Raw genomic sequence first — 17,923 nt, forward strand, 5'->3', positions numbered from 1 at the left:
AGATCAACTTAATGCAAGGTAGGTCCATTCAAAAGTCTGACAGCAGCAGGGAAGGATCTGTTCTTGAATCGATTGGTACGTGAACTCAGACTTTTGTATCTTTTTCCAGACAGAAGAAGGTGGAAGGGAGAATGTTCAGGGTGCATCAGGTCCTTAATTAAGCTGGCAACTTTACCAAGGCAGCAGGAAGTGTAGGCAGAGTCAATGGATGGAAGTTTTGTGTGGTGGACTGGGTTTCATTCACAACCTTTTGTAGTTTTTGCAGTCTTGGGCAGAGCCATACCAAGCTGTGATACAACCAGAAAGAATGCTTTTTATGGGTGCATCTGTAAAGCCGATGTCATAGCCGATATGCCAAGTTTCCTTAGTCATCTGAGAAAGTAAAGGGGTTGGTGGGCTTTCGTAACTTTACTGTCGGCATGGGGGGGACCAGGACAGATTGGTGATCTGGACACCTAGAAGCTCTCGACCATTTCTACTTCATCCACATTGATGTAGACAGGGGCATGTTCTCCATTATGTTTCCTGAAGTCATTGACCATCTTCTTCATTTTGTTTACATTGAGGGAGAGATTACTATCATTGCACCAGTTCACTAGATTCTCTATCTCATTCCTGTACTCTGTCTCATCATTGTTTGAGATCTGACCCACTACAGTGGTGTCATCAGCAAACTTGAAAATTGAGTTGGAGGGGAGTTTGCCCACACAGTCATAGGTGTGTAAGGAATATAGTAGAAGGCTGAGAACACAGCCTTGTGAGGCACCGATGTTGAGGATGATTGTAGGGGAGGTGCTGTTGCCTATCCTTACTGATTATGGTCTGTGGGTTAGAAAGTTCAGGATCCATTTGCAGAGGAATGAGTTGTGCCCCAGGCCACAGAGTTTGGAGATGAGTTTCACAGAAACTTGTATGGAATAGCTGTACTACTGTTTCACCTCTTGGTGCAGACTAAGGATAACAATGAAGATATAGGGGAGGGCCCAGGAGGATGGGGATGGGGGACAATGAAAGAGGAAGTTGGAGAAATAATAATAAGGTACAATAGGATGACAGATGCAGCTGCAAAAATTTCTTAATTTTTTTTGTATTGCAGAAAATCATCGATTAGAAACTTCTTTCCAAAACCATTTGACAATAAAAGTGTTGGTGGTAAGTACTTTAAATGATTACTCTCTCAGCTTTGAATGACCATGTAGCCTTCTGACAAAGGAAGTTGATTCCCCACCATCCTCCACTAGGAGAAGCACTAAAGTTTTGTGAGGCAGAAGAACGTCTTCTTCAACTTGCACACCAAAGTAAATTCCTGCCCTTAGACCACTTTGGCCGTTTCCTGTAAGGGGATCATGTTAGTACCCCGATGTAATGTGCCTGAATGAACGCAGTGAATGCTATGGCTTAGAATTTGATTGTGTCACACCCATTTTCATTCTTTACAATGGGCCACTCACTATCCAATATGGTTGGTGGGTGCATGTGATTACTCCACTCTGGAAGCATCCAACTTGATATCGCTGAGGGAGTCCGGTAGTTGTTCGGAGTACCTGCCTGAAACTGGACTTTGAACCACAGCATGTGTAATTCAGTGCCCCTGTTCAAGCCCCTTTGCAAAATAGGTTGCAACTTAAGGAGGCATATAGTATACTTGCCTTAATTAGTTGAGGCATAGAGTTTAAGAGCAGGGAGATTGTGCTGGAGCTATATAAAATGATGGTTAGGCCACAGCTAGAATAGTATGCAATTCTGCAATACACATTATAGAGGGATGTAATCGCACTGTAAAGGGTACAGAGGGGATTTAACAGGATGTTGCCGGGAATGGAGAATTTTAGTTGGAGAAATTGAATAGAATGGGCTTGTTTTCCTTGGAACAGAGGAGATTGGGAGGGGGGCGGGTGGCATTATTGAGATGTATAAGATTTGAGGAGCATGGATAGAGTAGACAAGAAAAAATATTCCCCTTTGGTGAAAGGATCAATGACCAGAGGCGTAGATTTACATGAGGGGCAGGAGGTTTAGTGGGAATGTGAGGAAGTTTTTTTTCACCCAGAGGTGGTGGGAAGCTGGAACTCACAGCTTGAAAGGATGTGGAGGCAGAGACCCTCATGATATTAAAGAAGTATTTAGATGTGCACTTGCAATGCCAAGGCTTAAAAGGCTATGGGCCTTGTGCTGGAAGATGGAATTAGGATAATTAGGTGGTTGTCTTTGGCTCAGATGCAGTGGGCCGAGGGGCCTTTTTTTATGCTGTGGATTCCTATGCTGTATGAATCACCAAAGCATGTACACCTTCATTAACACTTTGGAGTAATCTCATCCTCTCAATGTCACGTTGAGAGTTATTGAGAGTATTCAACTCTGTCACTGACACTTTGGGGTAATTTCACTCTCTCTCTCTCTCTGACACTTTGGGGTAATTTCACCTTCTCATTGACACTGCAGGTATTTCATCCACCTGGACTGCCTGATAAAACAATCAGATCGGATTATATTTGCAGTATAATTTCTAAAAGGTTTCACATGATGATACTGCCTTACTAATTTTGCAGTTGCAAAACAATATTTTAAATGTAAGGACACTTATTAATTTTGCTTTTCATTTTCAGTTTCGCTTTGTCAATTGTTTTGCTGCCCTGTTTTATATTTCATTCTACCTCCAGGATCTTGAGCTTCTCAGAAAGGTAAGCATTTTTAAACGTGTCCAGGTACAAAGCACTTTCGCATTTAATTTTAATAAATACAGCAAGCTACCTGGCTTGTAATGATGGTCAGTTGTGATCTACTAGGATCACCTTAATGCTGCCATCAATATACACTTCAGAAAATTGATATTTTTATTCAGGTTGATACAGTCTTTATAAAAATTCATGTAAACTGAAGTCCAGTCACATATTGAGACTAACAATAAGCAGGAGTAAGTTTATTTAGGGCAGTAGATAACAGCAATGGTCTTTCTCTGCCACTATTTTGAATGTCAAGTGGAAATTGATCAAATTACAATCAGTAATTTGTGTAATCAGTAATTTGTGTATTTCATGTCTTTGAATTGATGTGGCCTGTGAAGCCACACACGCCGTGAAAATAAAATAAATTTAATTTAAGAAAGGAAGGCGAAGGAGAATGAAAACATTGAAAAGACATCTTTTGCCATGTGTACCAGATGAAATAATTCCTCAGAGGTCAATGTCCCTTCAGCAGATTCCCTTTATTTACAAACTTATTTCCATTCCTAAGAGTGCTTCAGTAGACCCGACACACCTTGTTATGTACACAGGTGAGACTTCCTGATTGGGTAGGCAATCATTACCTCAATCAGGGAGCTCATATTCCAAGAGGCCAACCTCATGGGCCTAGTTGAGGTCATTACATCAGGCATACTTTCAATAGACTTGTATACTTCACCGTGGAGGAGAAGTATTCTGCTTGCAAACATTGTACAACTCTGAAGTCTGGATTGCCTGGAGCCTGGTGAGGCCATATAGATAATGAGGCTGTTTCCCATTTAAAGAACCCCTACACTCCACCACTACCACCTATTGTTAATTATAGAAAATGATGCTGAAATGGTTTCTGTGATTTTCTAACTGTCCATGGGTTTTAACGCCATTCATTGAAACAAGCTATCTTTAGTAACCTTCAGATTTCTAATTTAAGAGAGAGCTTTCGATTTTTCAGCCTCACCCTTGTTCCTTGTGCCCTAGAATCTTGCATCACTGCTCATTCTTACTCAGATCATCAATCAGCTCATAGAATCCCTAATGCCGTACCTCCACAAGACATTTATTGGAAAAGGGGCAAGTTTGGAGAAAACCTCAATGGAAAATGCACCAGAAATCGACAAAATAAAATCACAGGAACAGTTGTTGCCATTTCCTGTAAGTAGTGTCAGAATCATTATAATCCAACAATAGCAGCCTGCTTCTCTTCCAATATTCAGGCCAGTCTCCTCTCAGGATAAATACTTCTTGAAGAATATATGTGATATGTTTACATTTTCAGCTGCTACTGAATTCAGTCTCCCCCATGACTGGGATTCTGTTGTGGTACATAAAGCAGTGGGAGACAATTTTTTAAAATATTTTTTAATTGAGTGTTCTCGGCAATTACCTGGTAAGCAATTTGTGAATGAAACATACTCATGATGCTTCATTGTGTATTCCGTTGTGTTTTATTTAGTAAATATCTTAAAGTTGTATAATTAAAGAAAGATGTTTACCTTATATTCAAGCTATGTTACTTGGTGGATTGGTCACATTGGGACATCACTGGCTGTCGCTCTGTGTGGTCCTTATTTCAATGACAATTAAGCCAAAATCTTTGAATTGTTGGCCCAGGATTAACTGCTCTTGATTGCATTGGTGGGTTCAGCGATGGGAGCAGAGAATCTTGTAAGTACAGTCAAACACATCTCGTTGACACGATTGTCCCCCCTGTTGTCAGTGATGGGATCTGTTTCCCTGTATTCAATATTGGAAATATAATTTGAATTAATTAGCATATCATTATCAGGCTTCTCCACCTGAATCATCACCCCACCCATCCCCTTAAAAAATCCATCCACATCGGCTTCAGAACAAAGTAAAACCTAACTGGTCTCTCAAGACATACAACTGGTGAGATGACCTCCCATGGGAGCTCAATGTGTGCGCAATGCTCAGGGGTGTCATGCCTGGGTATGGCCCCTGGGCACTTTTACCTGAGAGGGCAGTGCTGTGGGATGCAGGGAGAATGGTTCCATGGTGAACACCTTAGTGCTGGAGTGGCCTTTAAAAATGGCGCATTAACCCTAGAAGATCCAAGTTGCTGTGGCCCCCTCCACCCTTCCCCATCTTGCTGTTTCGTTTTCTAACTGTGAGACTATACGGCGGAGAAAGCTGCCTGCGTCTTTGAGGTTTCAACACCATTTTTTTCACCCAGTATCCACCTTTGCCGATTTCTGGGAAAAGTCAGCCCAAAGATATTATTATTGCAATCCAGTGCAATTCAATATATGCTCCCGTCTCTTCATTTTCCTTAGAGTAGTTTTTGATTCTTTCCAGATGTAGCTACTTTAGCTGACAATTTTCTCCACAGGAGGGCAATATTGCTTCATGGCAGCACTGGGCTCTGTCATTCTCTCGAATCTGTATTTGATTTTCTCTTTTATTTCTGCCCTCATTGTAATAAGTCTTCAGTGGCAGAAGTCCCTCACTAAAATCCCTTTTATTTACAATTCCAACAGCAGTACACAGAGTGCTCTCAGTCAGCAGTCTACCTTTGGGAGTCCCGGAGGAACTGACACAGGAACAATGAGTAAATTTAAGGAGGAGTTAGGCAGAGTTTTAATTGGTAATGGGTTGAAGGGATATGGGGAGAAGGCAGGAAAATGGGGATGAAGAGCATATCAGCCATGATCAAATGACAAAGCAGACTCGATGGGCTGAATGGCCTAATTCTGCTCCTATATCTTATGAAATTATGAACTTATGACACTCCTGGTTAAATACAAGGAAAAGACCCCCTGATTTGGCCTATCAGTTGACTCCTTAATCAGGGAGTTCATATTCCAATAGACCAACTTCAATGGCCTGGTTGAAGTCATTACATTCATTTTCCTCCATACCATTTCAAATGAGGCACTAGCATGGCATTTCTGATAGTGAATTGGAAGTTTTGTAAGAGGTTTTTGTGTGATATTAGCAGAGATACTGGTGGCCACATTGGAATATGGGAGCACCAGAAAGGAGGCTTCCCCATCTGGCATCTTGGGAAAGGTGTGTTGATTGGATACATGGGTTTGGGGGCTCCCAGGTTTTAGGATCATTAAATGGGGAGGTTTAGGGAATGCTGGAGCAGACACTTGGAACAGGGATCACTAGTAGAGGGTGGCATTGGTGTGAGAGGTCCCAGGGTTTAGCAGCAAAGTGTAGCTCTGGACTCAGAGGGAATATGGTCCCAGGTTCTGTAAGACACAGAGAATTTCCTGGGATCTGGAAGTGTGATTGGTGCTCTGAAAGGAAGGAGGCCACAGCGCTGGGATTCAGCTAAGACGGTGCTCTGAGGAAAGGGCAGAATATGGCAGTGTTGGATTTGTTGGGTTATGGCATGTTTGAAGAAGCAGGAACCAGCATCCTGGTTTTATATTGTCGCGCAAGGCGACGATATCTCCATTAATTGTAAAAACTCAAAAAAATGAGTACTGATGAGTTGTAACTTTATTCGCTGCTGGGACAGTTCAAAGTAACATTTTCCCAATCTTTCTTCTCGGAAACTAAAATTGTAATGAAGTCAGTTAGTGTTATTGGGTATCTTAGGAAACACATGGGGAGGGATTTTCCAGGTACGCTGGTCCTAAGACCAGAACTTCCCACCCAAGTTCAACAGAATTTTAAATGGTCCACCTAATTTTCTGTCTCGCCCGCTATGATTCCCATGGCAGGCAGCACAGGGAATTTCCAGCCAGGATCTATGGGTCCCTAATCTTCCTTTTACAAGAAGGGCTTCACAATCATTGGCATTGATAAAAGTTGCAAAAATAACTGAATTTCTCATTTTTGATGAGAGTTCGGAGCTGGCATGAGATGGTTCAAGTCGTAGAGTTACCTGCCAGTCAAACTCAGTCAGATCTATACTGAGTTTTAGCAGCTCTCAATCAGGCTGGGGAAAGGAGCCACTTCATCTCATGGGGATCTTTCCAACTGTTCACGCTACAACACTTCTGTGCTCAGCCAAATCTCTGTTCGCTGCAGCGGGACTGGAGAATCCCATCCGCATGAATGGCTGGAGAATTCTGGCCAGGAAAGCAATGCTTTTTTTAAATATGCTGTGTATCTCATTTGTTTTTGAAGTGGTTCCCTGTTGGTGATTCCTGTTTTCTCTAATTGACCCCTTGATTTGACAGGCACTGTCCTTAGTGTCTTTCACCCAAATATCAAAGGGGAGATGTTGGTGTAGTGGTAATGTTACAGGTCTAATAACAGAGGCTCAGCTAATACTCTGGGGACACATGTTCAAATGCCACCGTGGCAGCTGGCGGAATGTAAATTCAATTAATAAATTTGGAATTGAAAGCTTATCTCAGTAATGATGCGCATGAAATTATCATTAATTGTCATAAAAACTTATCTGGTTCACGAATGCCCTTTAGGGAAGGAAATCTGCCATCTTGCCTGGTCTGGCTTGTATGTAACTCCAGACCCACAGCAGTGCGGTTGACTCTTAACTGCTCTCTGAAATGGCCCAGCAAGCCACACAGTTCAAGGGTACAGAGATTAACACTGCTACCTCACAGTGTCAGGGACCCGGATTCGATTCCTGTCTTAGGTCACTGCCTGTGTAGACTCTGCATGTTCTCCCCATGTCGGCGTGGGTTTCCTCCAGGTTCTCCAATTCCCTCCCTTAGTCCGAAAGACGGCTGGATAGGTGCATTGACCATGCTAAATTCTCCCTCTGTGTAGCAGAACAGGTGCCGGAGTGTGGCGACTAGGGGATTTTTGCAGTACATTCATTGCAGTGTTAATGTAAGCCTACTTGTTACACTAACAAATAACAAAAAAAAGGGATGGGCAACAGATGCTGACCTTGCAATGATGCCCACATCCCATGAATGAATAAATTAAAAATTGATAATATATTCTGGAAGCCGGTGGCTGGAGAAACATCTTAGTGAAAGCACACAAAAACAGAAAACGCTGGAAAATCTCAGCAGGTCTGACAGCATCTGTGGGAGAGAGAATAGAGCCAATGTTTCAAGTCTAGGTGACCCTTCATTAGAGCTAACAGCAAAGAGAATCAGCAGAGATTTATTGGACGAAGGGAATGTAAAGGGAATTTGTCCAATGAACCTCTGCTGACTCTCTTTGCTCTTAGTTTTAGTGAAGGGTCATCTAGACTCAACGTTGGCTCTATTCTCTCAGCACAGAAGCTGTCCGACCTGCTGAGATTTTCCAGCAGTTTCTGTTTTTGTTTCAGATTCCAGCATCCACAGTGTTTTGCTTTTACCTCAGTGAAAGCATGTTCTTTAGTTGAATGATTCCAACAACCTTAAAAGGAATAACTGGGGGACGCTGAATTCTACCACTTGTATCATTGTGTTAATGATATGACTCCGCATCAACAAAGGACTCCCTTTAATTGACTTGACAATATTGTAAAAAATCATTTGAGAGAAGAGTAAATAGTTCCTTCTTCAAAGGGGCCAGAATCCTCTGAAACTGCCCTTCACAAGCAGAGACCTCTAAATCCAATGGGTGGTGGCTGCATTTTCTTCCCCTTTCTTGAGGCAGCCCAATGTCCATCTCAGAGCCCAACAAGATTTGGTATAGTTCATCAAACCTGTGTGGAGTGGGTGTCTTGTCATTGAATGCCCCAGTCAGCAAACTAATACCATAATATCTATGCATAAGATCAGAGCAGAATTAGGCCATTCAGCCCATCGAACTCGCTCCACCATTCGATCATGGCTGATTTGCTCCTCACTTCCATTTTCCTGCCTTCTTCCCATAACCCTTTAACCCATTATCAATTAAAACTCTGTCTAACTCCTCCTTAAATTTACTCACTGTCCCAGCATCCACCGTACTTTGGGGTAGCGAATTCCACAAATTCACAACCCTTTGGGAGAAGTAGTTTCTTCTCAACTCTGTTTTAATTTGGTACCCCTTATCCTAAGACTATGACTCTCATCCTAGAATGCCACATAACAGGAAGCATCCGCTCCATGTCTACTTTATCCATATCTTTCATCGCCTTTATATATCTCAATTTGATCCCCCTTCATTCTTCTAAACTTCAGAAGCATAGGCCAAAACTGTTCAGTCTCTCTTCAATTGTACTAGATGTTTACTGACAAATCCTCCTGCAATCACTGATTTTTTTTTTTGTTTGTCTGTCTAGGGAATGTTCGATGAGTACATGGAGCTGTTTGTTCAGTTTGGTTACATCAGTCTTTTCTCTTGCATTTATCCTCTGACGGCGATCCTGGTCATCGTAAACAACATTGCAGAAATACGAATGGATGCTCTGAAGTTCCGTCATCTCTTTAGAAAACCTTTCATCTCTCCAGCAGCAAATATCGGAGTGTGGCAGGTGAGAAGGGGCACTGCTCAGACTACACCTATACAAATGATGTGTATGTTTTTAACTGAGCAGCCGTTTCTTTCCTTATAGAAGCTATCATCATCAGATGAGTCAAAAAAAATTGCAATTTTGTGCAAAAGTCCATGAAGAAGAACTTGCATATAGCAGTGAGATAACGATCAGATAATCTATATTTTAGTGAGGCTCGCTCAAGGATAAATATTGACCTAGGACACCAAGGAGGACAAACTGCTTTTTATTGAGTAGAGCCTTGAGATCTTTTCTGTTCACCTGAGAGGACAGAAGGTTTCATGTCTCATGTGAAATACAGTAGCTGGAATTCTCCAACCTTGCCTGTGGCTGGGATTCTCCAGTCCCGCTGCAGTGAATGGAGTTTTTGCTGAACGCCAGATTCTCCATTCTCGCTGGCAGCGGTAATGGGGTGAACAAAATCGGTGAGGTTCACTCTTGAATGGTAACTCAGTGCTTAGGTATCAGCCTGGGGAAACCTGCAGTCGTAGCGAAGCTGAATATTCTTGCTTGTCTCTGCAGTTATGATCATGAGAGGAGGGGTAAAAAAATGCCTCCAGGCCTGACAGAGATTTTTTGTGAATTTAGTTCTGTTGAAGCTATTTATTCGATATCAATGCTTAACTATTTCCAAGTGGGTTGCAAAGTAACAAGTCTAGCCTATTTTCTTGAGTGTAAAACAAAAGGGATCAATTTTATTGCCTTAAAAACCACCCAGATAAAGATTTAAAAATGTAAATTCATGTCAGACCTATGACACACAGACGCAGAATTAAACACACACATGCACAAACACGCACATGCACATACAGATGCACACAGACAAGCATGCACACACATACGTGCACATACACACACGCATTGGCAGAATTACAAGATTTACAGTAGGAAATTGCTTTCTGTGTCAAATTAATGCTAACAGCTAAAAACGGGCCCCCTGTTTATGATACTTTTGCTGTTATCTATGGTTACAGCAGAATTTTCTCACAGTAATCTTGAAATTCCAGATTCTAAGTACATGTCAAATTGCAATTGCAGCAGGTGAATTCTTTTTAAAAACATACTCAATCTTGATCAGAAGTTGATGATTTTAGTACCTGAGGTTCCTTTCGATGGAAATTCTCATTGCTGTACCTTTAAACTGTAACAAAAATAGGGTCTTAACAAGGGAGAGAAGGGGAGAGAGAGAGAGTATTACTGCCTCATTGTCTGGTTCTTACAGCCTGCATGTTGTATTAAAAGAGATTTCAAAAATGGTTCTCCAGTCATGTGACTCTCTCCCCATAATGATTTCAGAAGATATTTGCTTAGCTGATAAATGAACCAATGGTGGCTAATGCCCCGTGGCCCATAATTTTTCAACCATTAGCTTCTGAATGATTTACTATCCATCTTGATGAGATAGAAAACACATTTCAATGGGGCTATTGCCCCGATAGATGTTCTGTCTCTGCTTGAGAGACAGGCTTATAGAATTGCAAATGTGAGGTCAGTACAGTTTTTTTAATAAATCTTTTTGAAATAGTTCTTGATATCAGGTGACTGCTGGAAGCCATCTTAAGAAGGTGTTATGGCTTGCTTTTAAAACAATATGTTTGATTAGTCAATGAATTAAAGACAAATGTCATTCATACACAAGTCACATTATCATGATACTGGCAGAGAGATTGAAATCTATTTGTCCTCATTGAATAGAGAGCCTAGGTGACCTCCCTCTCAAAACAATGGATATCAATTGTGAGATGATAGAAATAGCAAGAAACATCAAATTTGATGACTATGGTCATTCTCATGGCCAGTGGCAGGCACTGCCCAAGGGCACTGTCTCCCCCCACGCCCCACCCTTCCCTGACCACCTACGGTACATCAATGGCCTCTGGTCCCACCAGCGAGGCCATTACATCTGATTCCCATTGCTGGGGACCATATGTGATCCTTGCCGGTGAGGATCTCCAAGAGCAAGGCTGTTAAGGCAAGTGAGAGTTAAATCTCAATTTCAGTATTATTAGTGAGCCTGGGTGATTCCAGCCTGGGCTCACTAATAATATTTAAATTCAGATTTAAATATTATAATCAGTTTCGTGACCTTCCTGGGCGTGGGACTGATCATGCTGGCTTTATAGGGCTGATAGTAATCGCGAGAGGTGAGAAACCAGGCGCAAAGAGGTTCTTTGCCTCTATTGCGACCTTACTGGCTTGCCTCGCCGGTTCTCCATGGGATGAGACCTATTTGTTTTTGCATCTAAAGACCAGTGAGCAGGTACCTGCGGCTTAATTTGTGGCTGGCATATCAAAGGTTTGCGACAAAGTTCTTTTAACAAATGCATGCATCTCTCATTATATGTTTTTCCTCCACAGACGGCATTTGAGATGATAGGATACTTGTCAGTTATCACCAACTGTTTTCTAATTAGTATTTCCCCTCAAGTAGAAGAGTATTGTGCAGAAAATAACATAAGCTCGAAGAATATGTTGATCTGGACTGTTGGAGTGGAAGTAAGTTAACGTTCTTAATGTTCACTCTATCTCGCAAGGCCCAATGACAAATCTCAGCAGATAGATGCGCAGCACAACTTCAGCTATGGCAGGGAGAGGAATACAAAGGTTCTGCATGTAATAGTGCTACATATTGGAATGTATCTTTCAAAATTTCATTCTGCTTTGCTCGTTAGTTCTACTATTGACATTCAAAGGGCACAAACAGTCCCTATTGCTCATGGTGAGTTTGTTGGTACCAGCATGATTTTCCCATTAATGCAGTTGTTGATGTAACCAAAACCTTAAAAAAAAATTTGCAGATGTAAGGCAAAAAATGTGATCAAAATTACCAATTCTTTAATCACAGAATTGTACAGTGCAGAAGGAGGCCATTCGGCCCATCGAGTCTGCACCAACCACAATCCCAACCACGCCCTATTTCCATAACCCCATGCATTTACCCTACTTAGTCCCCTTGACACGAATGGGCAATTTACCATGGCCAATCCACTTAATGCGCACATCTTTGGACTGTGGGAAGAAACTGGAACACCCAGAGGAAACCCATGGGTTGTGAAGGACCGTCCTCCAAATCGTAGTGAAACATGACCTTTCGCTCCATCTTTGGGTACCTGAGTGGTGAAATTCTGAAGCTGGTAAGCCACGTGAAACATGAAGTAGGGAGAAAGAGAAGTCACATAGCTTACCATTAATGCCTTTGATCCTCTAGGCCCCAAGCCTGAAAGTGGCAATGGCACAAGACGTGGAGGGAAGCGGGTGACTAAAGGTAGCAGGTGGATCGCTTAAGGGTGCGAAGAGCTGCTTGAACGGCCTGAAATATTCAGCTCACATAATGCATCATAAAGAATGCCTCATTAATTCATAGCAATGGAAATGATAAATAGTGCTATTTTCCCAATCTAGGAAGCTGTCCAGGATAAGTGCAGCTCGCGTAAGAGATGGGAACTATATTCAACTATTCTTCATATATTTCTTTCACTTTGCATATGTCTGTCTCAGCCCAGACAACACTAGATGTAACAATACAGCCAACACTTGGGGAGATTTTGTCTTCACCAGTGTTCAGAGCAGATCACCAGCCCCTTTCTAGAACCCACCTGATTTATCTTTCATTACAATAGACAGAATGAAAAGCAAACCACTTCTATAGTGGTGGCTGCTTGATTTGATCTGATTACCCTCCAGATGATGAATTCAAAAGTTTCAGCCCCAACTTTGCCACATGTGCAATAGAATGCAGGCCAGATTTTCAAATTCCTCGAAGAATCCTCACCGTCAATAAATGTGAGCACAATCTTGCACACCTCTAGGGGATTTTATTAGAGCATTGAATGATACGCATCCAGTGATATTGGTAAAGTTGAAGCTAAGGATCCAGTCTTCCTTTAATTCTGCAAGTTAAGTATGAACTTGCGAAGACTATGTTCCTCTCCTTAGTGTGCTGACAGGTAATGAGGGTGCACTCTTCAATCAGCAGTGAGATCAAATGGTACCAAACACTAGACCTGGCTAAGGAACATAAGATAGTCTTCATCTTGTCTTCCATTCTGACTGATTAGACTGTCAACACTGTAAGGAGCAGCCTGAATTGAATGACCAACAAACATGGAGTTAACATGAGGGGTTGTGAGGATGTCTTTTCCTCACTGTACAATTGAGTCTAAGATTGAGTGCAGTGTTTGGGAGTGTTTGTCTGTCACTTGTCATCATGCAAGAAACTTGTTATAATGCCTATCCCCCACATCTGTTCCTACCCTGCTAAACCATATGTTTTTATCATTGTCGTCTCCGTCCCTTTTCCTTTTGTTTACATCAGTGTGAGAGACACCAGTGCTGGCAAATGGAATGTATTTCTATACTGGGACACTCATTGCTGAGGTCAGGCATGCTCCATGTGATCATAGTGCAATAAGACACCAAGTGAAACTTCCCCTACACTGTCCCCAACGAGGTGCCTTATGGCAGTCTCTCATTGTCATGTCACGTGCACTTAAAGTCACTGTGTTAGGCTGCTAACTAACTCTCAGCACATATTTTTAAAAAATAAAATTTACATAATTGCTGGCTAAGCCAGCGTTTATTGCCCATCCCTAAATGCCCTGAGAAAGTAGTGGTGAGCTGCCTTCTTGAACTGTTGCAACTCTTGGGGTGTAGGTGCACCAACAGTGGTGTTAGAGAGGGAGTTCTAGAATTTTGACCCAGTGACAGCAAAGGAATAATGTGTCAGTATGGTGTGTGACTATGTAACTGATGCCCTCACTCTTCTAGTGGTAGAGGTAGCAGGACTGAAAGATGCAATCAAAGATGCCTTGGTGAGTTCCTGCAGTTCATCTTGTTGATGGTACACACAGCTGCCACTGGTCATTGATGGTGGAAGAAGTGAATGTTTAAGGTAGTGGATGGGGTGCTGATCAAGCAGGCTGCTTTGTCCTGGTTGGTGTTGAGCATTCTGTGTTGTTGGGTCTGCACTCATCCATGCCAATGGAAAGTATTCCATCACACTCCTGACTTGTGTCTTGTTGATGGTAGACAGATATTGGGAAGTCAGGAGGTGAGTTACTCCCTGCAAAATTCCTAACCTCTGACCTGTTCCTGTAGCCACAGGGCGCAATCTTACCTGTCTTTCATCCATGTTCCTCTTGTAGCAAAGTTGGAGAATTTGGCGGCCAGCCAAATCTCTGTTCACTGTGGTGGGATGGGAAAAGCCCGCTGGCACGAACAGTGGTAAGATTCTGGCCAGAGTATTTATACGACTAGTCCAGTTCAGTTTCTCACCAGTGGTAACCTCCAGGATGTTGATAGTAATTCTAAATGCCAAATCATAGAATCAGAGAATCCCTACAGTACAGAAGGAGGCCATTTGTCCCATTGGGTTTGCACTGACCACAATCCCACCCAGGCCCTATTCCCATAACCCCACACATTTACCCTGCTAATCCCCCTGACGCTAGAGTCAATTTAACATGGCCAATCAACCTAACCAGCGCATTTTTTAGGCATTTGTGGTAGGAAACTGGAGCACCCGGAGGAAACCCATGCAGACACGGGGAGAAAGTGCAAACTCCACACACAGTGATCTGAGGCTGGAATTGAACCAGGTCCCTGGCGTTGTGAGGCAGCAGTGCTAACCACTGTGCCGCCTAGGAATCTAGGAAGCTGTCCAGGGTAAGCGCAGCTCACATAAGAGATCTTAAGCAACGTTAAGAAATGTTAGCAATTCTGGGCTAAGTGTTGTTCTTATAATGAGCAAGGTGGAAACTGCTCAGGCTTTTTCCACAAAGGACCCCTACATCTGGGCAAAGAGGAAACCTATTCCCCATTATATGGGATGTATTGAAACTTGGATCCTTGAAGAGAAATGGCAATATTCCCATTGCTTTTCTCTATTAGCCGCTCCACAGCATCCTTGGTCATCCTATTTTCTCCATGGACTTCCCTGCCATCTCCAAGAACACATAGCGCTGAAAGAAAACTGCTGTACCTATAATTAAACAAGCCAGGATCCTCTTTCTGAAACTGTCATTAGTAAAAGATAAAAATCAATATAATTGAAAAGATGACTGACTCTCCAGTACCTGAAGATAGACATATACCCTTAGGATGGACCAGAATCTTGGCAAACAAACTCAGTTCTCTTGTGATCACAGAAGAATAGTCTGCCTATCAGACTCACATGGATCAGACAATGCCCTGTCATTTGAGCTATTTTTGCAGTTCAGCTCCTTTAATGAACATAAAGATTGTCCACTCCTCACTCAATAAACTCTTTCATTAACGGAGAAGTGAAAATAGAAATAGTTTGAAATTCACAGCAGGACCATTGGTGCCTAAAATGAGAGCAGCCAGGTTGGGGATGGCATGGTGCCTCATAGTGCCAGGGACCAGGTTCAATTCCCAGCTTGGATCACTGTCTATGTGGAGACTGTACTTTTTCCCCGAGTCTGTGTGGGTTTCCTCTGAGTGCTCTGGTTTCCTCCCAGAGTCCAAAAGATGTGCTGTTTAGATGCATTCGCCATGCTAAATTCTCCTTCAGTGTACCCGAACAGGCACCAGAGTGTGGTGACTAGAGGATTTTCACAGCATTAATTGCAGTGTTAGTGTAAGACTACATGTGACACAAATAAATAAACTTAAAACTTTGATGTTTCTGAACAGAAGCACTCCTCCTTTCAGATGCCAACTGATCAGCTCATGTACATAGCTTTCATTCTGGAATTTAGACTATTTGAACTATTTATTGTTCTTGCCCCATTCAACCTGACTGTTGCAAAACATCTTTGAGTGATGTTATATTGATATCCCTTAATGGGAAATGTGTCACCTGATCCAGTTTCACTTGTGCTTTGAGCCGAGGACACACACGCAGCTCTGATGTTTAATAGTTCCCTGGAGTGGGTAGTCGATGGTATCGCCTGTTCTGACTCTTCTGCAGCTATGCTCACTGCTGGGTGTCACTGGAAAAGGAGCACGCTGTGGCCATTAGCACAATCGAGGCCTTCTGTGCCCAGTGGGCACCTCAGGGGTTGTGGTGTTTTACCGACCCTTTTTTAATCACATTTTATTTTGATGTTTTAAGTTTCCTTTGAGATTCTGTTTACTTTGATGCAGTGCCCTTTTAAGGGGCTGCCTTTTAATTTATCCCTCGATTTGTTGATTTACTTTATTTGGTTACCCAGAAGAAACACTTAGCTCTAATGTCTTCAAACTTTATACCAATGTAAAACAGTTCTCATGTTCCTGGTGTTAATAACTGAACACACAACACGATTTCCCAACCTATTATGTGTGATTGGTGCCTTGTGTCTTGCACAGTAATTATAGCACTATAATAACACAACATTGTCTCGAGTTCTTCAGTTGACAGGTTTACTCTGTTCCATTGTTTCTATGTTTCAGCATGCCTTGCTGGCTATAAAGGTTCTTTTAGCATTTGGTATTCCTGACATTCCACAGTGGGTGCAGCTGAGGATTGACAGAGTGGAATATCAGTCCCTTCAAGCCCTCAAGCACAAGGTAAATCATTAATTAACTTTGAAGGGGAAAAGAACCAAAGAATTCCTTTCAACAATTTGCAGCGATAGAGGAACACAATGGGGTGACACGATGGTACAGCGGTTAGCACTGCTGCCTCACAGCGACAGGGACCCAGGTTCAATTCCCAGCTTGGGTCATTGTCTGTGCGGAGTCTGCACATTCTCCCTACGTCTGTGTGGGTTTCCTCCCTCAGTGTACCGAACAGGCACGGAGTGTGGCAATTAGGGGATTTTCAAAGTGACTTCATTGCAGTGTTAATGTAAGCCTACTTGTGACATTGATAAATAAACTTAAAACCAGTGGAGAAGAATGCCCCAAGATGCTCAACGGGCTTGGGGGTGGATTGGGGGATCTTGGGCCTAAAGTTAGTAGTATATTTTGATAAGGTTCAATGAAGTAAGGTGGGACAATGCTCACTTGGAACACAAAGACTGGTCTGGTTCAATGGGCTGAGTGATCTGTGCCTGTGTTGTACAGGCTGTATGATTCTAAGGAAACATTTGAATCATGGAAAATCCAGGATCAAATCAGAAGCACAGTAATCAGCAGCTCTGCAAGTGTTAGAGATTCAGTTGGTTCTGCTACAGGGTGCCTAGAGTCTGATCATTAATGTTTCAGACCGGGTAATATTCTATACTCAGCAGGTGGATATACATGTCTCCCCAGGACAATTGCAACTCCTATTTACTAAACAGTTTTCTCATAATACAAAACAACAACTTGCATTTATGTGAGAGCGCAAGAAATCGAACCTGAACTCCACAATTTGGTCCTTCCAGCCTGTTCTGCCATTCACTATGGTCATGTCTGACCCTCTACCTCAGCCTCACCTTCCTGCACTATCCCCATAATGCCTTAATTCCCTTAGTAACCCAAAGATCTCTCAACCCATTTTAAATGCATAATGCTCCCTTTTCAAAAAAAATCAGCCATGACTTTATTGAATGATGGAGCAGGCTCGATGGGCCGAATGGCCTACCTTTCCTGTGCCTGAAGATCTTCTGAATATGCTCAAGAATTGAGCATCCACTGCCCCCCCTCCCCCTGCACCACGGTAAAGAAATTCAAAGAATCAGAACCCTTTTAGTGAAGAAATTTCTCCTAATTTCTTCTCTATCTTAAATAGCTGACCCCTTATTCCTGTTTATTGATTTTTAACATGGTAAAACTTCCCAGTTCACTTCACAGGAGTGTAGTCAGCCAAAAAATGACACCAAGCCCAAAAATGGGGAATAAAGATGGGTTTGGTTAAAGAGGTAACTTCTGAAGCACATCTTAAAGGAAGAGAGAGAATTGGAGGCAG

The 17,923-nt window shown here is 42.4% G+C and overlaps 1 protein-coding gene across 1 annotated transcript in view; it reads left to right on the top strand.

Moving 5' to 3' along the window:
• Positions 1 to 17,923, top strand: part of ano10b (anoctamin 10b) — a 32,305-nt gene that overhangs the window by 12,052 nt on the left and 2,330 nt on the right. The window contains 6 exon segments of the mRNA XM_080187126.1: positions 1,097 to 1,152; positions 2,607 to 2,681; positions 3,702 to 3,875; positions 8,875 to 9,066; positions 11,446 to 11,583; positions 16,483 to 16,599. Of these exon segments, the coding sequence (XP_080043252.1) occupies positions 1,097 to 1,152; positions 2,607 to 2,681; positions 3,702 to 3,875; positions 8,875 to 9,066; positions 11,446 to 11,583; positions 16,483 to 16,599 (752 nt within the window).

The sequence above is a fragment of the Carcharhinus amblyrhynchos genome, chromosome 4, assembly GCF_965287045.1.
Source record: "Carcharhinus amblyrhynchos chromosome 4, sCarAmb.v2.hapA, whole genome shotgun sequence".
Classification (NCBI taxonomy): Eukaryota; Metazoa; Chordata; class Chondrichthyes; order Carcharhiniformes; family Carcharhinidae; genus Carcharhinus; species Carcharhinus amblyrhynchos.